This window comes from Haliotis rufescens, unplaced genomic scaffold (genome assembly GCF_023055435.1).
Source record: "Haliotis rufescens isolate VD_foot unplaced genomic scaffold, xgHalRufe1.0.p SCAF_8, whole genome shotgun sequence".
Lineage (NCBI taxonomy): Eukaryota > Metazoa > Mollusca > Gastropoda > Lepetellida > Haliotidae > Haliotis > Haliotis rufescens.
In genome coordinates, this window is record NW_025964372.1 from 37995591 (window position 1) to 38020395 (window position 24805).

General features: G+C 39.5%; 1 protein-coding gene across 3 annotated transcripts; it reads right to left on the reverse strand.

Annotated features, from left to right (window-relative positions):
• Positions 1–836: 836 nt before the first annotated feature.
• LOC124138377 (caffeoyl-CoA O-methyltransferase 1-like) lies at positions 837–22442 on the reverse strand. Of its 3 annotated transcripts, none has more exons than XM_046504988.2 (6): positions 15590–15827; positions 9039–9378; positions 6871–7080; positions 4793–4893; positions 3364–3498; positions 837–1495 (listed from the first exon to the last, which is right to left on the reverse strand). In XM_046504988.2, the coding sequence occupies exons 2-6, from the start codon at positions 9358–9360 to the stop codon at positions 1406–1408; spliced, it is 858 nt and encodes a 285-aa protein (XP_046360944.1). In that variant the 5' UTR covers positions 9361–9378; positions 15590–15827; the 3' UTR covers positions 837–1405. The 3 variants fall into 3 exon arrangements, with proteins under 3 accessions (XP_046360944.1, XP_046360943.1, XP_046360942.1); XM_046504987.2 differs by lacking the exon at positions 15590–15827 and adding an exon at positions 22402–22442 and having other exon boundaries at positions 838–1495; positions 3355–3498; XM_046504986.2 differs by having other exon boundaries at positions 838–1495; positions 3355–3498.
• Between the last annotated feature and the right edge of the window lie 2363 nt (positions 22443–24805).

Sequence of the window (24805 nt, forward strand, 5' to 3'; positions counted from 1 at the left end):
TTAAAGATGTGTTGATTTTCGATAATGGACAAACATTCATTTCCGTTTAACATCAAATTTAAATCTAATTTAGCATTTTTGTTCACGGCGTTCTGTAAAATGTCCCGAATTATTATTAACATAGTTTTTCTTTGGTGGACGTACAATGGACACTTTAATAAATAATGATATGCGTTTTCACATGGATCACCACATTGATTTTATCTGATGTATGTTTATCTATTTAAACTTGCGTCGTGGCCGCTTATACCTGTGTAGATGGGAAATACTCTCCGAGCATTGAGACTGGGTCAGCTGTGGATCAGAGCCGACAAGTTATTATCAGTGCTGTCCGTTTGTTGAGACTTCCTCAGGCTCTGCGAAACCAAGCTTTAATTGCTTATCTAATGCCTAATGGTTTTGCTTGGTGGTTATTGTCCAGTGTTAATAAATCCTCAAACTACCAGTTCGTTTATCTTCGCCAATATCCTTAAAACACTCGGCGTCTATATATTTATCTTCGACATTACGTGTATTTTACACACACACGCTATTTAAATAACTTTTGACCATTACTCGGTGGGCGAGGCGTTACTTTAGATAAGGTGGCTTAATCGTTAGTTTAGCACAATGTCACAGGCAGAATATCATTATCTGTCTGTACAGCAGAGGTGTATTAACACTCTACAATACGATCATTATTACATTCATACAGTGTGTGGGGGCACGGATGGCCCAGTCGTCTAAGGCGCCGCGATTCGCTGTGCAGAGTTGCGTCCCTTGGGCACGCCATAAACCTATGATTGTGGGTTCGAATCCCGGTTCGCCCCGATTATGTTTCTAGGTTTGTCAGCACCATACCCGTGCTCGTGGGTTTCACCGAAGTGGTAAAAGTGCATCACTTCGGGCTTTCCTCCCACATTAAGCTGACATGCCGTGATATAACTGTAATACTGTTAAAAGCGGCGTTAAACCCAACTCACTCACTCACTCATACAGTGTGTAACATGTAAAGATTGATCACCAATGTTTACATTTCACAATTAAGTTCTGTACATACCAATTTCTCGGTTAACATTTGCGTTTCAATTTGGGAATAACCTCGTAACGATACTTATGAAGAAAAAAGTGGATTTGAATTAACACTTAAGGATTTGTTTTTGGAAACCCCATTCGGACTCAGTCTGATCATGTTAATGTCATATATGAGTTCACGTCACTGTGCCCTTCATAATTCTAAGACAACTGCCTTAGTTGCTGCGATGTGATGTAGATATTCCAGTGAAGAGTAGTATTGACTGTTGTGTCAGATGTGACAGCGGCAACTGCCGTTGGTGATCCGCGTCCCACCGTGGTTGAGGAGGACACTATCCGCAGCATCAGGAACATACCACTAGCTACAGTATGTAACGTAGGATGAAGACCTCTAATCTGTAGACACATGACCATAGCGTGGTCCAATCACATCCTTTACTCTGCGTACCAGCAGTACGCCATCTCGCACAGGTAGAAGAACCTAATACAGAACACAATTACAGTGTTTGGATCTTTCAGTCTACGTTCATTTAAACCCTTTTAGTTGTATATTATGAGTTACATTATTGCATACGCAGACATGGCTCTGTCAAAACGTTTGATTTTTCTACTTTGTACATCCCTATACATGACAATCTAAAGGAAAAACTTCATTCCTTGATCCATGGGCTTTTATCTGTTTCAAAACTTGGTGAACACAGATAGTTTGTTTGTTTGTTGTTTTACGCCGCACTCAGCAATATTCGAGCTATATGACGGCGGTCTGTAAATAATCGAGTCTGGACCAGACAATCCAGTCATTGATATCATCAGCATCGATCCACGCAATTGGGATCGATGACATGCATCAACCAAGTCAGCGAGCCTGACCACCCGATCTCGTTAGTCGCCTTTTACGACAAGCATAGTCGCCTTTTACGTCAAGCATGGGTTGCTGAAGACCTATTCTTAGAGCTACGTATATATATTCAGAGGTTCATGACAACCTGTGAAAAATGAAAGCACATACCATCACAATATGTGAAATGTTGGACTTCGTCATTGATAACATCTACCTAAAATTTGTGGGAATAGACATTTAGGCAAGATCCCCATGGACACCAATTGTACTCCCCTTCTTGCGGATCTGTTTCTTTACGCGTATAAATCGGAATATCTGTTCGGATTGGCAAAGTCAAAACAAGGTAATTTGGCCAAAAAGTTTAACTTAAGCTTCAGGCATACCAATGGTCTGATATCGTTCAATAACAATGAAATAGCCAATTCCCCTCCACTGATTTACCCACCAGAACTAGACATAAAGGAGTCCAGTGAGACCGCCTCATCTGTTTCATGTTTAGATCTAAGCATTAAGATTCAGAGTGACAAAACACGCTCCACGAGAGAGTATGACATCAACTTTTAAAGGGTCAACTTATTGTCGAGCAATATTCCAGCAGCTCCAGCCTTTGGTGTTAACATTTCACAACTTCTGAGGTACAATCGTGCATGCTCTTTCTACCAAGATTTCAAAGAGCATCATACGACTCTTTACCAGAGGGTGTTGGATCAAGATGACAACATTTTAGGCCTCAGTAAAGCTTTCAACAATTCAATTCCCTATTTTGACTTAGACCATATGTTCCCCAGTTTTGTCGGGTGATAAACAATAAATGCATGCTCATGATATAGTCGGAATCGTACAATCGACTTTGATTGTGCAGAGTTTTCTGGAAAGGATTTTGTCACTTTATCTTCAGTTAAGTTCAAAATATTTTATGATAGCTTCTTTCGATTCATAATAAAAGTATGATTGTACGTATTATTTGCATAGAGATTATATGCATAGAACTATCTCCCGTGTGTATCATACCAAGTTCTAAAGTTATCAGTTCCCCGCAGATATCCGTAATAACAAAAAAAAATAGTAGTTCAGGATAGGAACGTGGGTAATTGAAAACATATTATTTACTATGTCAGCATGTTTCAAATTTCTTTACAAAAGTGTCTCAGCTTTGAATATATCATATAAAGTTCAAATTAAACAATCAAAGAAAGTTTGTGGTTTTCAATATTAGACACAGGTAGATGGTTCATCTTTCATTAACAAAATACAATTGCACTTGCAATTGGGACCAAAGATTGCTAACTGGAATCCACTGTGTGCTTTCTGAATCTGATTTTTCTCAATAAATACTTCTTAGAAATGAATATATTGGCTGAAGACATGTTCCCACTTTTTCACACACTAAGGGTTGAATTGACATTCAAATCCTGTTGATGTTGTCAATTTGTCATGTAAGGATGTGTTCAAGCCGACATTATGAGTTGAAAAGACTTTTGTTTGAAGCCATAACTTACCCTTCTTACCCTTGTGTCCTTCTCCACCCGCCTGTTCAGGGCATCAGCGGGGTTGTCAGTATCAAGATATGCTCCACCGTTTAGTAGAGCGTTGTCGAATGCGATCGTCCCATTATCCGTTAGAAGGCCATGATTCATGATGGTCTGACATAAACAACATATGCATGTCAACATTATGTATGAGGCTATATCATGGTATCATGTTGAACTGCTTCGTTTTTCCATTTCAAATACGGATAAAACCCCGACCAACCCAATACCCCAAGGCAAATTAGGGATGTGCCGACGTAGTGTTGGACGTAAAATAATGAAGAGTGTCTGAAAAGACATAATGTTAGGGATAAGATTCGGGTCTTCATCATTCACAGAATCGGCGTTAGCCCCATGACCCACATGCAATCATGTCCCAGGACTCATAGTGAGTGAGTGAGGTTTTACGCCGCTTTTAGCAATATTCCAGCAATATTACGGCGGGGGTCACCAGAAATGGTCTTCACACATTGTACCCATGTCGGGAATCGAACCCGGGTCTTCGGCGTGACGAGCTAACGCTTTAACCACTAGACTACCCGACCGCCCCCCAGGACTCATAGCAAGGCTGAAAGAGAAGTATGCCAGCTCACATACAACTCGCCTGTCAGAGGATACTTATAAGTATATCCGGGAAAATCTTTTGCCAGATAATGTAGTGACCTCAATGAAACTGAACATATGCGTGATGAATATGAACACTGTGTTCCCAAAGTCCTGCAACGCTTCACAAACTGGACAAGTTTGTTTCAGGTCTGCAAGAAGAGTTGCTGCTGCAATCAAGGTCCATTTTCAGAGCATGTCCAGACGATGGCTTTGAGTTGTCTGGTTCTACGAAGATTACAGTTGTTATTAGCATTCACTCATTCACATAACTGTCAAACCTGAACTTCATGACATTTGATTTTTTATCAATTCATGCAATCCCTTAGTATACAAATAAATTACCCCCTGGGGAATCTGGGTTCGAACAGGTCCCCAACAACCTGTGATGGTTGTAAGAGGCGACCCCGTGGGAAATCTAGATTTGAACAGGTCCTCAACAACCTGTGCTAGTTGTAAGAGGCGATCCTGTAGGGAATGTGCGTTTAAACAGGTCCTCAATAACCTGTGCTGGTTGTGAGAGGCGATCCTGTGGGGAATCTGGGTTCGAACAGGTCCTCAATAACCTGTGCTGGTTGTAAGAGGCGACCCGGTGGGGAATCTGGGTTCGAAAGGTCCCCGACAATCTGTGCTGGTTGTTTAGAGGCGACCAAATGGATCGGGGGTTCAGGCGCGATGACTTGGCTGATTGAGTGTCATCGTTTCCCGATGGTTGGGAATCCAGGTAGATTCTGGCCAATCAAATCCCTATGAATGAAAAGTAAAAGGTTTCACGACAAAGCAGCAAGGATCCAGTTTTACTCACATTGTAATACGTCACGTAGTTTTCTTTATCAGCGTCTACGAAGATGAAGTCAAATGTCTGTCCTTCCTCCGCCATACTCAACATCGTATCGTTGGCGTTACCTGGAACATGATTCATAATATTGATGCACTACTTTGACACCGTCTTTAAATTGTGTGCTTCTCAAACACAACCTTTGATATGAAATCTTTGTTCCCGCAACCTCGGACCACCTGAAAAATCTAAACATAGAGAGCTCTGATACCATGTAAGCATAATGTTTCGCCCCAAATCTTACGCTTCCATGATGAGAAAAATATCACAAGAATAAATGAACAACATTCTTTTCTGACCGACCGTTTCCATCTTCCCGAGGCAAGAGAGTTAACTGGCTATATAAATCCAGTTTCCACCCTTGCCGAACTAGGCTTGTATTATGGAGTGACATTTTGATTGGACTAACGAGTCTGTGCATAGTCCAATAAAAATCGCGCAATAAAATCGAAATCCGGTTCGTAAACTGTCACGCAGATTTCGGTCGGTTGCAGGATTTGCAAAGCATGTGTACCGCCAACGCGTTGTCATCAGATATTTTGCAAATCTTTCATGTTTGTAATCAAGGTGTTCACGTAATTTGATGCATTTCGCGATGGAAGACCCGTTTTATCAGAATATAGATCTTGATTATCGACCAGATCTTCTTGACTGGGCGCCGCCATTTTGTTTGAAGCAAATGCATGTGATACGAGAGGTGGAATCTGATTGTTCCATAGGAGAGGCATAGAATGGACATAAATCGTAATAGCCAGTCAGGCCCAGTCAGGACGATCTGATCGATAATCAAGATTTATATTAAAACGGGTCTAAGATCGCGAAATGCATCAAATCACATTAGCACCTTGATTAATAACATGAAAAGATTTTGAAAATTATCTACTGACAACGAGTTGGCGGTGCACATGCTTTGCAAATCCTGCAATCGACCGAACTCTGCACGACAGTTTACGAACCGGATTTCGATTTCGGTTCGCGATTTTGATTGGACTATGCATAGACTCGTTAGTCCAGCTAAAACTTCATAATACCAGCATCGTTCGGCAAGGGTGAAACTGGACTTTTATAGTCAGTTAACTCTCTTGCCTCGGGAAGATGACCGTTTCATTTATTGATATGTTCTACCAACAGGTAGAACGAATTGATACCACATAATGACTCGGCTGGGAAGCAGAATCCTTGTTTGGTTGACTCTAAAGAAGCTGCCCATGTAATGTCGAAAGTCAGTATGTAATTTAGAATTGATATGCATGAAGCAATATCTTTTTATCTTTGTATATTTACACCTTTGAACCATACAATTACCACATACATGTTTTAATACCCTCAAAAGAAGAAGAAATATAAGATGATTGCAATCAATTGGATTTTCAATATGTCCTGTTGAAAGTCCCTCCTTTACTCAATCATTTATATATTTATCCATGTGCAATTTAACTTACTGAAATGAAGAATTGAAGAGCCATGGTGGTTCAGTGCTTCAGAAGACGTTTATGTATAACAGTCTAATGACTACTGTTCGTTTTAAAGGAGATTCGGAGCCCCTTGACAATAATTGTTTAACTCATAATTGTTTTATCAAATGGTAAGACGGAAGCGCAGGTCGTTATACTTTATTGACTGTGAAAGGTGTTTTTGTGTTGAATCTTAGTCTTGGCAAATGGTGTACATGTATTTGGCATTGATTATTAAATATTGTAATTAATACACATTGTGTTAATGTAGGAAGGTGTTTCTACACATATGGGAAAAAAATAAATAAATAATTAGCATGTGTTTAGGAATTTCTAAAAACAGTGATGATACCAGGTGTTCGCTAGAAGATGCGCGTTACCTTCGCCATCCGTGGAGATTTGTTGCATAATACACCGGCAAACCAATGCTCTGTGACGTCGACAAACTTTAAGCTAAAGTCGAATAACGCTCTTTGAAAACTTTGTTGAAAGAGCATGCCTGATTGTACCTCAAAATGTTTTTTGGAGTGTAGACAGCAAAGGAATTCCACAAATTCTGAGAGGATGAATAATATTCAGAAACAAACCCACCTATTTTAATTTCAATCTTATTTCCGTGAGGAGATTCGTCGAACTTCTTCCGATTGATTTTTTCCAGGTACTGCTCAATGTCGCAAGTGATCACCACGCCATCTGGTGGCACAGCTTCCGCCATGGCCAAGGCACTGTATCCGGTAAACATGCCAATGTCAAGGACACGCTTCGCTTGTTGCATGCTCACCAAAAATTTGAGGAATTCACCTTGAATTGAATAGTTATTTGTCTGTCAAGTCTTCACATTATACTCACTATAGATATTAATAAAAACCTGCTACAGAAGATATAACGCACCCACCACGTCAGTCCATGATCAAGGCCAGAATGAATACAAGTACATTTAATATTAACATGATTATTTTCATGACTAGGGATGAATGAAGTGCACGGCCCACCAGCTGCACCCGTCACAAAATACTCAGACGAGAGAATAATGATATTAAATCTACATTAACAGGTATTGACATCAGGTAATAATACCTTCAATAAAGTTACAAAAAGTTACAAGAAGATCACGACAATGTAAAAAGGTCTGACACGTTATCAACTTTTCTGTCAGATTCGGCAAAGGAATAGAATAAAGAGAATATGGAGAGAGAACGCCCAAGATCTCTCCCGATGGTAAATGATTGTAAACTGCAATGGTGATATAAATTAAAAATAAATAGGTCGTGTGAAGTCATTCTATTGTTCTAACCATGTATCATATCCGAAGAACAATTTCTGCAAAACACCTGTAAACCCAATCAACATAAACTATTCGATTGCCATCGCGCTTCTCCCAGTAATTCGTTGTACCCACGACATCTCAAAACGCAGGTGTAACCGCCTGTAGTTGTCTGTCTGCGCGTTGGCTCCTGTCAGTGTTGAAATATTTATGTCACCATAATTTTGAGTCACCACATAAGCAGTTGGGTGTGTTTAGCAGATCGATTGGACTCTAGAACATGTCAGAAATTACAATTATCGTTTTGGAAGTAACGGTAACTCGATTACCGACGAGCTAAACTATAAACAAGGGAAACTATGGAAGTAATAACAAACTGGTAAGTTATGGCCGAAACCAGTTCCAGTCTGTCCAAATCTGTGCGCTGAGGATCGGATTCCTATAAAAAAATGGGTGTATCAAAGTTTGTGTTGGCTTTCTGTGAGTAGGAGACAGATGAAACATTAACTGTAAAATCAGAGATGCTTCCCACACAGACAGTTGCCCCCATCTTCCCAAGGCAAGAGAGTTAGGAACTAGGCTGGAAATACTGGGCTCGATCGTAGCGCCACCAGTGGCTATTACCAGCTATGTCCCCTCTAAGCCTCTCCTATGGACCAGGGCGGTCGGGTAGCCTAGTGGTTAAAGCGTTCGCTCGTCACGCCGAAGACCCGGGTTCGATTCCCGACATGGGTACAATGTGTGAAGCCCATTTCTGGTGTCCCCCGCCGTGATATTGCTGGAATATTGCTAAAAGCGGCGTAAAACCATACTCACTCACTCTCCTATGGACCACCTCTCGTATCACTTCAAACAAAATGGTGGCGCCCAGTCAGGACGATCTAATCGATAATCAAGATTTATATTGTGATAAAACGGGTCTAACATCGCGAAATGCATCAAATCACATTAGCACCTTGATTAATAACATGAAAAGATTTTGAAAATTATCTGCTGACAACGAGTTGGCGGTGCACATGCTTTGCAAATCCCGCAATCGACCGAACTCTGCACGACAGTTTACGAACCGGATTTTGATTTCGGTTCGCGATTTTGATTGGACTATGCATAGACTCGTTAGTCCAGCTAAAACTCCATAATACCAGCATCGTTCGGTAAGGGTGAAACTGGACTTTTAAAGTCAGTTAACTCTCTTGCCTCGGGAAGATGAGTTACCCCTGACCTGTCGTACCTCTTCACCCTCTCTAAAATAGTCCAATCGGTCATAGTCGACGCAATACACTCTGCACAGTCGGATCGCTTTGGTGCGCCAGGACCCGTGAACGTCGATTTGAATCAGGGATTTGTCGTGTTATCCTTGGGTTTGCATCATCATAAAAGTTCTCGTGTGGTTGTCATAGTGGAAGTTCTTCACACAATAAGCTGACACGCGGCGACATACAAGTAGCCTAAGTTCAATCAACTCACTCACTCAAACCGTCTATGACATACTGACCTTCAGATTTGCCTGTCAGCATGCCAATCCCCTTTTGCTTTTCCAGGTGATGTCTCGCTTTGGCTGTGGACCAATCAGATGCCTCTGTAAACAAGCGGATCTCCTCAAGGGTAGCACTGTCAGGGGAACAATGGGTGTCCAGATATTCATTCCGGGTTTTCATGATAGCTATTGTCATCTTGATTCCTCCAATGATGGCTTCAAGCGACCTTTCGCCCGCCGGCAGATCAAGAATATCTCGCAACTTCCGGTAAACTGGGTCCCGGAACATTGGACCATATTTGTCAGAAAGATTCGGAGAACCGTTGACGTCAGTAGCCATTATTTGTTTCAAAGAAATCTGGAAAAAGAAGAATTAATATCATTATTATCAATGTTTTTCTTCAGGTCGAAAATAGTTCATACTCGTATTTGTTATTATTCTTGTACAGGGCGTTAATTTAGCAGCCAATCATAATCAGATTTATAATATTTGTTAACACTGTTTTATGTAAAAGTATTTTTTGTGGCGGTGTTTGTGTAATAATTATCAGCGGCAGCAGGTGATTTGATTTATTGGTAAACATGTTTCTGTGGCCAGATTTGAACAACTGACAACAGCATTGGGTGGAGTTCTCTAGCACAGTTTGGTACTGGTATTTCAGTTTCAGAAGGTTGGCTGTTCGTATATCAGACCGACTGACTGAGTATGGTTTTACACCGTATTTAGCAATATTCCAGCAATATCACATCAGAAATTGACTTCACATATTGTTAGCATGAGGGGAATTGAACCTGGGACTTACATAAAAGCGACAAGTGAGCGATTCAGGACCAGTCGACCTAAACGGTTTCTAGTCTACTTGATAGGAGCGGTTTGGAAACTGTTGCCACCATAACTGCGTAAGTATGTTTAAAAGGAATTGTTATTTTACTATTTGTGAGCGATATCAGATTATCGATATAACTGATCATGAAGCTTGAGTTAAACGTGTTGACCAAATCTTCCCCACCCCGTATGCGAAGTCTATCAATATAAATATCACATGTATCTGCGACGTTATAGTTTAAATGTATTAAAAGCCGGTCAATGTAAATAGAAATCTGTAGATTAAGTGTATTAGTTTTCAATTATTTTAAATCGTACATTGTAAAAATGTTTGATTTGATATTTACACTGTATGAATATATTATTGATCGTATTGTTTAGTTTTGGTGCACCTCCCACACTACAGTAAAAACATAAAAAATACTCTGTCAGTGTAGATGAGATACATGTACATGTAACACATTGTAATCCAAAAATTTCTAAAAACGACCCATAATGTATTTATTTATTTATTCTGCTTGCCTCTATTGAGGGTCATAATGCAGGGTTGTGATCAGGGCCATTTGTTCATTCTCGTTTCATATGTCTAGCAGCAAACATAATCTAGAATTGACACCTTAAATATTTATCGTAAAACAGTATACATTTTTAAGTAATATTTTAAGAACAATTTGCTATACATAACTCAGCGTGCATTTTTTGGATGACACAAAGACACCAAATAATGTAAATATTCAAACATAGTGTAGATTGAACTTACTGTGCAAAGATGCAAGCAATGTATCTTGGTGTTAAATGATTTAATGTTTAAGGTCTAGGTAGATATAACTAAGTATTGTTCGTTCCTCTATGGACAAATTGGAAGAAATGACTGACATGACTGTAAACATCATACGTATATGTATATAAATGAGTGGATCAATACTGACCCACTATACTTGTGTGGTTTTGAATTAACTAGATGAGACGATGTAAGAAATTGTAGAAATGAAGAATCTCAAATAGATCAATAACAGAGGAAGGTATTGTTAGAGTGATTTTAAAAGTTACTTACAAATGCTGAAAACGCTGTGGCACAATAAGGCTGTGGCTTGAATAAAATACAAGCTCTGATGTTTGACAATAAACATGCAGTCAGGGTCGGCTGACCTACCACGATCTGTATAATCCTTTAAATGTCGCACTTGAATATGCCTACACGCTGAACATTTATGCTTCACACACGTTGGGCCACCATGGACCATTTACAGCAATGGTATCCAGCAAGGACTCACCCACAACACTGAACAATAAGCTTAAGGCTGTTCTTTGTTTTGATATAATTACACGTGATCATCTCATTGTGAAGATATATTATACGAGACTGATATCTGTAAGCACACACTGACGAAGTAGCAGCTTGTAGTGGTGCGAATGAGCGACGGTGAATTAAAATATTTCAGCGTATTGTTCGCAAAAATAAGTTATTCGTAGATGTTAGTATAGTAAAAGGCAATTAAATGCGATTGTGTTGTGACACGTCACTGTGTTTGCTTTCATAACAAATTCAGCGGTCTCTATATTTAGTTCGCAAGTATAATACAGATCTCCATATATTATATTCATGATCATAAACATTTTGCTCTCGTTATACAAATCTCAAGGTAATTGCTGAATTTTCATAATGGTGAATTTAAGATCACGAGTAGCTATCTAAAAAACAGTTTTCTGGCACATCTGTTCAAGGGAGACTGTTAAAAACTAATAATTTGATCTGGGATCTTCCCTTTTCCAACTCGTAAACATATACGTTTGAAAAAGTGAGAGCACAAAGACTTGTGTTGCAGAAGTCTGAGAAACGTGGCATCATAACGGTTCAGAGCAGTACTACTAAACCAAATATTATGTCGAAAGATCATAAAAACATATATCACCGCGTGTGCTTACGACCTTACGTTTTGTGTGGTGAATGAGAGTAGCGCCCCTTGAAGTGTACAGTTGGCAAAATTTCATCCTCGTGTCAATCTCGTGAAAATCTCGTATCGTGAATCCGAAAACAAATAAATGCTGTATCTTAACGGTAATTGCAACCAACTTCATAACAGATAAACCATCTATGGACTCTAACTCTCACCTACTCTGAACAGAGTTCGAAGCTAAATTCACCGTTGAATGAAGACGTTTCTAACTTGTTGATGTTAGTATGTACTGATGTATTGTATTGTTTCTCTCGATGTGCATATGTTACCTGAGTAATACATAAGTTACTATTCGTCCCCGTCAGATACCTTCTTTACTAAAACGAGCGTATTTTAAAAACCCGCATCTGACGAGGGGACTCAATTAGTAATCGATATTGCTGAACATATTAATGAGTAGTTTCCATTGATGAACATGCCTGGAAATAGGTACCATTTTTTCTGTTCTATTAAGTATCCGATATGGTAATGTGTACCCTTTGGAATGTTGATAGGTGCAGGTGTTAAGAGTAGGGGTAAATGGGGACCTATTCCGCCTTCCGTGGAATCATCATCATCATCATCATCAAATGGAATGTTACCCTTTTATGAAGAAATGTATAAAGAAGAAATGACTTAACAGTTGGAATAAATGTGGACCTATCCCGCCTGCTGTGGAAGGCGCACTATAAATATTCATGACCCTGGTGTTATGCAAATAGACATGCATGACGTCACAATGAGAACTGAGTCATTATGCATGAATATTATGAAACGAACTGACGGATATAACGAACCTACTTTTTGTCCCGACTATTTGCTGTCGTTATGCTGTATATATGCTTATAACGAACTACGGTTATAACGAACTAAATTAAGTGGTCCCTTTGAGTTCGTTATAACCGTAGTTTACTGTATATACATCGAGTACTAACAGGGGTCGGAACGTGATACATTAACAATAGCTTCAATTTCAGTCACATTTAGGAACAATAGATGGCGGCCAAAACGTGATGTTCGAACTCACATCAAAAGCCAATAGAACAATAGACAACATTGTTCAAAGACAATAGAGGCGCTACCCGTGGGATGTTTGATTGACAACGAAAAGATATTACTATAGGTTTTATACCCTTTCTTATCTATAACATCATAATTATTCCTCGTTGTGTGTTGATAATTATATTTGATTCTATTTCATATTTATTTGATTGAAAGATATGCATGCATATGTGATTATTTGACTGACAAAGAGATCAAGGAGATCAAAGAGATCAAAGTGATCAAAGACAATGGGAGGGTAGGTACTTCCACGATATCTACTACTGATATAGATATAGTTCGATGGATGTTGGCGAATGGTGGGAGGATGGATTACGTATGTAAGCATGCGCATGGATCCATGATGGCTGACGTAGACATAATGAGATGGCTGTAGGGATAAAGGGAAATGATGAATGCAATGTGTGTGTGTGTGCGTGCGTTGTGATACGAGGGCTGGCGAACATGAAGTGATTTGATTGTGTAAGTAGGTTAAGTAGGAGGTGACAGGTATGAGTATTGATACATGCAGACTTGGGGTTGGGGGACTGGGTGTGTCTGTACTGATGTCTTTTGTTTCATTTAATTACATTTGATACTATTTCATATTTATTTGATTGAAAGATATGCATGCATATGTGATTGTTTGACTGACAAAGAGATCAAAGAGATCAAAGGGATCAAAGACAATGGGAGGGTAGGATGTACATTGAATATCAGCAAACAGAGAGTATTATAACGCAATAGATTACATCCGTCAAAACATCACAGGAAGAAGGGCAGCCTGGAATTTTACAATGGCATCAGAATGCACTAAGACGTTCAGCTGGTCAGGAGGTGAGAGTTGCGGAAAATTGCGATAAACTTCAGTTATAGATCTCCATTACGAATATCTAAAGTGTGAATAAAGATCACAGCTTGCTATAAAGTGTACTTCATCCCTGCAGATTTAGCAACTTCCTTAGCTATAGAATTTATGATTAAATGCTCATATAGACAAAGACCCAAATGTTTATAGGCATGACCATATTATAATCCACGCAAATATCTCCACATTTAAAAACAAAGCTAGATTGAGGCTTTGAAGGCATTAAGAAGTGATACCCACAAGGAATAAATGTATGGATGTCAACGTCTTTATTATGAAGAACACAACGTTTTGGAGTACAGTAAACTACGGTTATAACGAGCACGCTTATAACGAACTGACCGATATAACGAACTTATTTTTAGTCACGGCCATTTGTTGTGCATATGCTGCATGTATGCTTATAACGAACTACGGTTATAACGAACTAAAATTAGTGGTCCCTTTGAGTTCGTTATAACCGTAGCGCATGCAGAGAACGGAAAATGTGGTTAAGGCATTAAGCAATCCGTATGCGCAGAACGATTGATTTCAGTACTTCCGCTAAGCGCTTCGAGTACAGCGTCAAACTCGCTCCAAACTCCTGTAATCTAACACGCGAGAACTGACCAATGAAATCTGAGAATTAGGAATACCGGTAGACGCTGTTGCTTGATAGACAATGTCAATCAAGAAAGGGAGGAGCTTGATGATATCGTTCTCTCCCAGTAAATTCGGATGTCAAATAACGACGTTATTTGGACGGAAATACGATGGTTTGAAAGCGTCCAAATAACGTCGTTTTTCCGTCCAATGACCATATACGGAAAAGAACGATGTTTTCTTGTTTGCAGTGATATGTCATTGATGTTTAATGTGAATAAATAAAAGTGGCAATACTATTTCCATAATCATAAGGCATCTCTGCTCAAAGTCGAGTCCATTAACCATTCCGACCTTATCATAGGCATATGTTTATGAATCACTATCAAATAGTGACGATACCAGGTGATCACGAAAAGGTGAGAGAATTCTGCCCAAAGCGACGGTACCTGTCACAAACACATGCAATGGCAATAGTTCACCTGAGGATAACGCGGAACACATAGTACAAATCAAAACATGAAATATCTTTTCACCGATCACTCAAATTGGAATTCAAATCCTCCACATATTTACCTCAAGGCCTTCATTCTTACCAAGGCCTTTATCCTTTTGACCCTGATCAAACAACTTTTGAGCAAGAGTCCTATGATGCTCTTTGAAAACAATCTAAACATAATTTGCACCAAATCGTTGGTGAAAAGGGACAACCTGTATAATCTAGCATCACACCCAGTTACGTAATTAGTGACCATTTGCTGAAATTTACCAAAGTCATGCAAATCTGAGGACACTTATTTGGGAAATAAGGAAACAGAGCATTCTCGCTGTGTGAAAGAGTGGCTCCAAGAGTGGCTACTCCACAAGGAGAAGAGACCCGTGAAGATTCCGGGGTAGAATAGGTCTTCAGCAACCAAAGCTTGCCGCAAAAGGCGACTATGCTTGTCGTAAAAGGCGACTAACGGGATCGGGTGGTCAGGCTCGCTGACTTGGTTGATGCATGTCATCGATCCCAATGGCGTGGCTCGATGCTCATGATGTCAATCACTGGATTATCTGGTCCAGACTCGATAATTTACAGACCACCGTCATATAACTGTAATATTGCTGGGTGCAGCGTTCAACAACAAACAAACCAACCAACCATCCAACATCCTGAAGATGTGACATGCCTGTGACAGTACATTTTCTGAACCAAACATCGTTCAAAACTTCAGACTCGATTATTTTACATGCCGCCGTCATATAGCTTGAATATTGCTGAGTGCGACGTTAAACAACAAACAAACAATAACATTTGGACAGCAATACTCACAGTCTGTCGGGGTCACGGGTGGCCCAGTCGTCTAAAGCGCCGCGATTCGCTGTGCAGATCATTGATTATATGAATTCAATTACGAGTTACCGGTCGTCGTATTATCACATTCTCTTCATAAGCCCCGTCATACCAATCTTTAACTGTTGTGCGTGTGGGTGACTGGTGCAGTTGGTAAAACATACAAATGTTCTGTACAGTATTCAAATATCAAGTTGTGTGCAAGCCCTAGACTGACATTTAGTCTCTGAAATCATATATTACACAATATCCTACTTGACACTAAAAATTAAAAAAAATCCCTTTAGAGCTAGCTTGAGCTGGCTAGACTTGCTTTTGTATGCATTTCTAGATTATTATTCTATAAAATAAATATATTCCACGGTCATGGTGCAGGACTATGCAAGTCCATGCGCAACTACATGCATTATGATAGTTGTTTACGCCAGGGCCTTTATGCATTGTGAACTTCATTTCAGTGCAACATTTCAGAATTCGGCTATTACTAACAATGGATTGCAACGACAGATCATGTTTGAAAAGAACTTGGTATCAAACAAACCGTGACATTAACATTACGAGGCCGTGAGAAACACCTGGTTGTATTCGCCAACTGAAATACAACAGTGTCTAACTGTATTTCTACACAATATGATATGCCACAAGCTGACCTCTGGAATACGCGATTAATACAAGTTACGCTCTGCATTCAGCATTGCTGATGTGAATGTGATGATTGTTCAAGTACATAAGGGAATATATCTTCCGCATATGCACATTGAAGTTTTCACTCCGATCATTACGTATTGTGTAGGTTGATGTCTGGTGTAGTTGTTAGGCTGTCAGGAATGTTATTCTCTAACCCTCTACGCCGCCGAGGCTTCCTTAAAAAATGAAAATCCGACAACTGGTAGTTTAGAGTCGCGTCGCAAGCCACGAATCGCTTACAAAAAGCAAATTATTCGTTTCAACAGTACGAAGCGCATGCGCACTCTTCCAAAATGGCGGTGCAACTAACGCTTGGTTGTCTTGACGTAAAAGAACGTAATACAAGAGGAACGATCTATCAATTTCTTGTTCCGCTGTCAAAGTCAGCCGCCATTTTGGCCAGCGATTGTTTCGCAAGCGGCAGCGCACTGTTGTGAGGCGAATCGCTGTACATCGTTAGCAAGCGATTCGCGCTTTGCAAAGAACCCCTATATCACGTACTTTGTGTACCCCTCTGACAAGTGTAAATTGGAACGGCTCCCATGACCGAACGCTATGAATACACAATGCCATTTAGAAAGTGGTCAAATGTAACAAATGTTATATTTACACAATGCCATTTAGATATTGCATAGATAAACGGATACTGGTTTTCAAAAATGAACTTACCCCCTAAGAAATCAGAGTTCGACAATCCAGCTCTTGTTGCACAATGTCACTTGGATGTAGAGTAAACTTGAATTGATGATGGCGGATGCAAAATATGACGTGATAGTGTGATGTCATTCCAATGTCATTTCACGAGACAAGGCATTTGGTCACAACATTTTAAAATTGTTTTCGAAACGTTTGTGGTATATCAGATTTTACAAACGTTTAAAGAACATGTCAAAAACATTTATTTTTTTGGTAATTTTCAAAAACGTTTTATGACATTTTCATAACTAGTCATGAAAAATAATAAAATGTGAGAGAATGTGTCTTTTACCATAGATCTATATTTATTCACTTCTCAACGGTCTCTCGCACGCCCCCGCAAAATATGCCCGAGAAAATGTAGTTTCCTGTGACACTACCTGTGATTAGCAACAAATAAATCATGTAAAATTTTGTCTTACTCACATCTGCTATATGTTCTTTTGACATTAAAGTCTACAGATTAAAGTGTAACTGTTGTGAATTAATGCATTACCAATCCCCAGCATTATGAAAACGGAGTGCGCTAGCTGGGAAACTTGCGTTCAACTATAGGCTATTCGGGTCGTTATCGGTACTCACATGGCGATAACATTTCATGAAAATATGTTCTGGCATAATGTTTCTGCAATGTGTTGAAAAAAGTGCAATGACATTTTCTGAAACAGTATCGCCTATGTTTAGCATGATGTTCTTGAATAACGTTTTAAAAACATTTCAATAACATTTCATGAAATAATTTCTGGCATAACATTTCTGCAACGTGTTGAAAACATTGTAATAACATTTTATGTAATAGTTTCGCTTATGTTATGACATGATGTTCTTGAAAAAAAAACATTTTAAAAACATTTCAATAACATCTGAATAATTATAAAGCATTTGCCCCTTATTCGGATGACTTTACATATGTGTACACACTGTATTTAAACACACGCTGATACCATTTCATTAAATATGTTCTGACAAAACATATCTGCAACGTGTTGAAATCATTGTAATAACATGTTATGAAGTAGTTTCGCCTGTGTTATAGCATGATGGTCTTGAATAACATTTTAAAAACATTTCAATAACATGTTGAATCCTTTTGAAAAATGTTTTGAATTGCTATGAGTTACCTGGAAGGGATATGAAAAACGAACAGCATCAAGTGTTGTCACCTTGGAAAGCCAAATATTGTGAGCTATTCAACAATGACAAAAATTAAGCATTTTACGACGGATTTCACCAAAACGTTCTGGAAACTGTGTCCTCTGGATCTATTTCCTCTGATGTAAGTGATCTTTATAAACCATTATCTGCTACTGAGGCGGAGAAGGCAGTCATGCAGATGAAGAAAGGAAAGGCGTCAGGTCTGTGCCAAATACCTGTTGAAGTGATACAGGATCCTCATTGTATTAACTTACTGTGTGAAATATTTCAGCTTTGTTTAACATATTCTGTCCCACCATCTATCTGGCGGCATGGCCTGATCAAACCTATCACTAAAGACGGTGGTGACCCCAGGGATCCACTCGGATACAGAGGACACACTATGACATCTATCATTTGTAGGATATACAGCAACATATTGAATCGGGTGCGTAGAAAAACATGAGCTTCTGTCGGCGAAACCGCATTATCAGTGGTTCATATTGGGAAAGGGAGGTCACTCTAATTTCAAACGGGAGCTATCTCCGTTGTTTTCGTATTTGCGAGAAATGGCGTCACCCACGCTGCACGCTGTTGGTCCAGCTATTAAATGCCCAGCTTATCCCTAAGGTAAAACGTGAGGTAATTAAATGTTTGAATGCATTATATATTTATGTTTCCATCAGTACATCTTCTAAGATTGGTTTAGTGGTGATAACCATTTTCTAAAATGTGGGCCCACATTTTTCCCGTCATCTATGGTGATCGAAACAAGTGGGCCCACATTTGTATTTCGCCTAGCTTCGTAAGGTTGTTTCGTTAGTTCTGATAATCAATCCCTAAATGTGGGCAGACGTTCTTCCGTCATATTGATTGCAACAGTAGGGACCACATTTATTAATCGCGAAATTCTACTTAAATATTGATAATCATTTTCTCAAATGTGGGCCCACATTGTTCCCGTCATATATGGTGATCGAAACAAGTGGGCCCACATTTGTATATCGCCTAGTGGGTAGACGTTCTTCCGTCATAGTGATTGCAAAAGGAGGGACCACATTAAAAAATCGCTAGCTTCATTAGCTTTGCTTACTTATAACCATTTTCTAAAATGTGGGCCCACATTGTTCCCCTCTTATAGTGATCGAAACAGGTGGGCCTATATTTTTAAATCGCTGGGTTTCTTAAGGTTGACGAAGTCATTTAGGCTATTGGGCTCACGTTTGTCATTATGTAACATTTTATATTATTCATATTTTGTAATATTGATGGGAAATATCTTTATAAATCATTTCGTGTGACATTAATTCCATAAAAGGCACAAAAGTCTTTGAAGTTTGAATAACTGCGTCATAGCTGACCACACTAGTTTTACAAAAATAGCTACCAAGCAAGAAACATAAATCTACTTCAAATTAAAATTACAGAGGCAATACCACTCATTCTACCTTTTCCAGTATAACACATCAATCTAATCATAAGTATTGGTGGCGATATAAGCCTGAACATATGTCTACACTTGAATTGATCTCGGACATGATACAAGCCTCAGACGTTTCCGAGAACTTGTTCCATAAAAGGAATAACTCATGAATATTAATAACCCCACGACCTAGTTTGGCGATGTTCGTAGAAGTGAGTTCTGCTGTATTGTCATCTTATTTGTACATTTTAATCCAATTATAAGTCATAATACTTATTTTAAATAGACAAATTATGAGTTCGTTATGCGGGTTTGTTTACGTAGTATATATTCTCAACAACAAGTGCGTTTAGTTTCGAATGTGGGCCCACCTCGAACATTCGATTAGGCAAACGGAGTTAGCTCCCTTCTCGAACCACCGATAATGCGGTTTCGCCCTTCTGTCTGACGTATGTAATGGTTTCCGACCCAAATGAAACTGTATGGAGCATTCATATCCACTCTATTCATCGACATAAAGGGGTGAACATTTTATGCAATCCAAAGTACAGTATATGCACATATATACACAACTCTGTGAATATCAATCAGCATTACACAGGTGTGTATAATGACATCAAAACAAGGGAGTTTGGTCAAGACGTTTAACTTCAAGTACTTCAAGTAAGTAATCCACTCGTCTCAAATACTTTCTACAAGTATGAAAACATTACTACGCGATTGTATTAAGGATTATGGTCAATCTTTGAGACAGGGATTTGGTGGTACATTTCATGGACACTCTTTGATCATGTATTTATGCAGCTTTGGAATTCAGTAGAAGAGAGGAATGGACTTAAGGTCTTAAAGTCAGATGTAACTCAAACGTAGAACTTACTATCAGTTATAACAAATTAACTTGTTGGCTGTCAATGTTTATAAAAGACACAATCGATCATAACACTATTTGGTTACAGTATGCACAACAGTATATATATCTGAAATTTCGGTGAATAGTCACATCTGTGTCATTACTAGGAGTATATATCGGCAAGTTCCACATCAACATTCATCATGCATTTCAATGAAATGTGTCGATTTCTGCAAACATTTGGATGGTAATTAAGTGAGAGAGGAAAGCCCGAAGTGATGCAGGTCTTAGACGTTTACCACTTCGGTGAAACCCACGAGCACGGTTATGGTGCAAAAAATAGAAACCTAGAAACATAATCGGGACGAACCGTAATTCGAAACCACAATCACAGGTTTCTGGCGTGTCCAAGGGACTAAACTATGCACAGTGAATCGCGACGCCTTACAGGTTCTACTACACCAAATTAGAACCAGTTTGGACAGTGCGGTTTTCGTAGCCTTGAGTGCAGATCGAGAGATATCTGCAGGCTGTGATTGGGGGATATTCTGTAAGATTTTTATGTCTTTCAAATGTACATCCATCCAGTTATTAAAACTGACCATGTTTTTCTATATTTAGTACTGTCTTTTTCAACATGATGACCTATGCTGAATGTGACCACAGCTATTTTCAAGTAGGTGACATTTGGTGCGAAACTGGGGGTGGTGTGTTTAGCTTCCGGTACTCGGAAAAGGAGCTGGCTAAGCTAGTCATTTTTTTATTTTTTTTATTGCTGCTCTAAGGCCAAACTGTGTACACACGTACAGGTAATAGCTGTTGAATGCTTAGTTATTTAAAAAAAAATCATAACGTTACTATAGAAGTCTATGGGAAAACATTTGGTTGTGTGTAACCTAGACGACTGAGCCATCCGTGCCCCCTTGGATGGTAATGTTGACATACACGAATATATACCATTCGCGTCTCCCTGCTCAGTATGCATATCAGCCCATAGTGCAATAGGTATAACAGGCAGGTGGTTATATAGGACATGGAAATACCATACAGCTAGAGAGGATGAAGTTATGAAACTACACACCCATGACGAGCGCTCTAAACCATGATCAGCAGGTGTGAGATGTAGAAACTACAACATGAATACTTCAGGTGTGTTTACATGTTAATATAGCAGGCAAAATCATACTCATAACGAGGACAGCATCATCCTTGGTCTACATGCACAACAATACAGTGAGTGAGTGAGTGAGTATGGTTTAACGCCGCTTTTAGCAATATTCCAGCAATATCACGTCGGGGGACACCAGAAATGGGCTTCACACATTGTACCCATGTCGGGAATCGAACCCGGGTCTTCGGCGTGACGAGCGAACGCTTTAACCACTAGGCTACCCGACCGCCCCCAACAATACAGACTCAACACTGACAAATTCAGAACTTCCTAATTCTAACTTTAATTCTCCAAGTAAGGATAAGATAAATGGATGATCAACTTCTTTAATTCAATTGGGCGTGACGTTTTGGTGTCGGTTCTGATACCGTAAGGGAGGCACGGGTGGCCCAGTCGTATAAGGCGCCGCGGTTCGCTGTGCAGAGTTGCGTCCCTTGGGCACGCCAGAAACCTATAATTGTGGGTTCGAATGTCAGCACCATACCCGTGCTCGTGGGTTTCACCGAAATGGTAAACGTCTGAGACCTGCATCACTTCGGGCTTTCCTCCCACATTAAGCTGACACACCGTAATGTAACTGGAATACTGTTAAAAGCGGCGTTAAAATCCAACCCACTCACGCACACTCTGATACCGTTAATTACAAGTGATGAACCTACACCGAAACACCGCTTCTAACTGTAATAAAGAGATTATCCATCCATATACCTTATCCTTACTTAACACTCCAACTTCTAAATGCCTGTCAAAGAGGTTCCTTCCTCTAAACGTTATATTTTGTACAGGAATATAACGTGAGGAGTTAACAACGTTTAACGTCACATACTTACAGACAGGAGGATCTACGTCCGTTTGCGTTGTACACTCTGAAGTCAAATAACGTCAGACCATGTGGCATATTACTAAAGCACGCCTATGAATAATTTATGAGGCGCACCGTTGAGAAATGTTCAATCCAGTCATTCTGGGCATTCAAGCCCTGTCGCTTTATGACTAAAATGATATCGAAAAGAAGTAACATCGTCAAAAGTCACTCATTTAAACATGCCTTCACAAGTCTCCTGATACTCACGACCCGGTTCTGTGTTGTTACCAGTTACCCGGTCTTGAGAGAACATTCTATAACAAGTAGGCAGTTGTAAAAGTGAACAAAAAAGTGAACGTTTGGCCAAACCAGAAAAAAAATCACTTTATCTGAAACAGCCCGCTTGTTCCTGCATTTGAAATTTGAAAACAAGGCAATTCACCTTTTTAAGGGAGACATTTATATGATCACCACTATTTTGCCATACAATATTAAGGTGAGGTGAGGTGAAATGGGGTTTAACGTCGCGTCCAAGATTATTGCACTTATATAGCGTCGTGCATGTACGTGTGTGTGTGTGTGTGTGTGTGTGTGTGTGTGTGTGTGTGTGTGTGTGTGTGTCAACTTGTACTAGTCCGGATTGAAGCCGATTTATAGTGCTAGCTCACTGAGATACCATGCCGCAGTTTAACATGAATACCCCACTCAGACACAGTATACTGACTCCGAGCCGACCAGTCCTTGTTTTAGCCCCTTAATGCCGAGCATTAAATTTACTTTCCAAATACAAATAATGCAAAATTTGCATTACCTCATAAACAGGTTATCTCGCTTTTTTTCATAAAAATACCTTTAAAATACTTGTTGTAAACATTACCAAACAACGCAATGAAGAAACTTAACACTCTAGACAATTCAATCAAAAGAATCCAATTCAAACGTATTAAACCACATTAATAATCTCACCATGTTACCACAGCGGAAACGTCATCAAATACCCTGATGATCGGTTGTGTGCGCACCCACTGGTGAGCAGAGCACACACTGGGAGAGTGAAAGCAACCTTTACACTCTACCAACCCATTCGTGACCAACTCGTGTTATTCCGGGACAAGCCGAATAGCGACTCGTGCCCCTCTCGTGGCCATTTTTGCGACCGGGATCCGTCTTAGCCCAAACGGGCATACCTAAAACAATTATTGTCAACTCGTTGCTAATGGTTCACATATATTTCCCCATATATTATATATATTTCAGATGCAATTTAAAGCACATCGGGACATGCGGAATTACACAGTATGATTGAACACATTTAACTGTGTCTTGGGTATATTTTTAGATGCAAGACATATGTAGAATCAAAAATTATTTCTGAGGGATTATTTGACAAAGAACTCGGAATCATACGCGCATTCTGATTGGTTTGTCGTATATTCGCACATAACATTCATCGATAGGGGGACGAGTCTTCTTGCAGGTCACGGAAAGGGGCGAGTGGTGACGAATGTCTACCAGCCAATCGAATGGACCCATGGAAACCTTATTGAACGCAACCTGGTTGTATTTAGGGCCACCCTTGGGCACACCAGAAGTCTATGATTGTCGGTGCAGGTCCCAAAGCCAGGAAATGCTGGAATACTGCTCGACATAACGGAAAGTTGACTATTGGAAGGTTGAAGTCATCCCTCTTGACACATAGTCTACTGGAGACTTCAGAGTGTACAAGTAATAACGCAAGTGGATGTAATTGTTCCAGTCTGTAAGTATATGACGTTAAACGTTGTCAGCTCCTCGGGTTATATTCCCGTACAAAATATAACGTCTGGATGGAGAAAGTTATATTGGAAGGTTTTGAATGTGTCAGCGTTGTGTCCGTTGTGTATGTAAACCGAGGATGGTGCTGTTGTCGTCCTGGCGATGACATAGACGATAATATTATATTTTGTATCCACCAGAATTAGTCATGTTTCTACATTCCACACCCACTGATCATGGTTTAGAGCATTCACTATCAGTCAGCATTTCTCATAAATTCGTCCACAAGTACAGGACTACAGTACAGTTTAGTACAGTGGTACATGAGTATATATACACACACACACACACACATATATATATATATATATATACACACACATATATATATATATGAATGTATGTGTATATATATATATATATATATATATATATATATGTGTATATATATATATATATATTAAACGGCGAAAGATCTTGTATGGATAAAGGAGTTTTGGCAAACATGAACATCTCGACATATATATAATGAAGTTATATGTAAAATTATATACATATATATATACATTATTATATATACATAATATACATGTACACACACACACGCACGCACGCACGCACGCACGCACGCACGCACGCACTTACACACACACACGCACCATGCAATTATATGT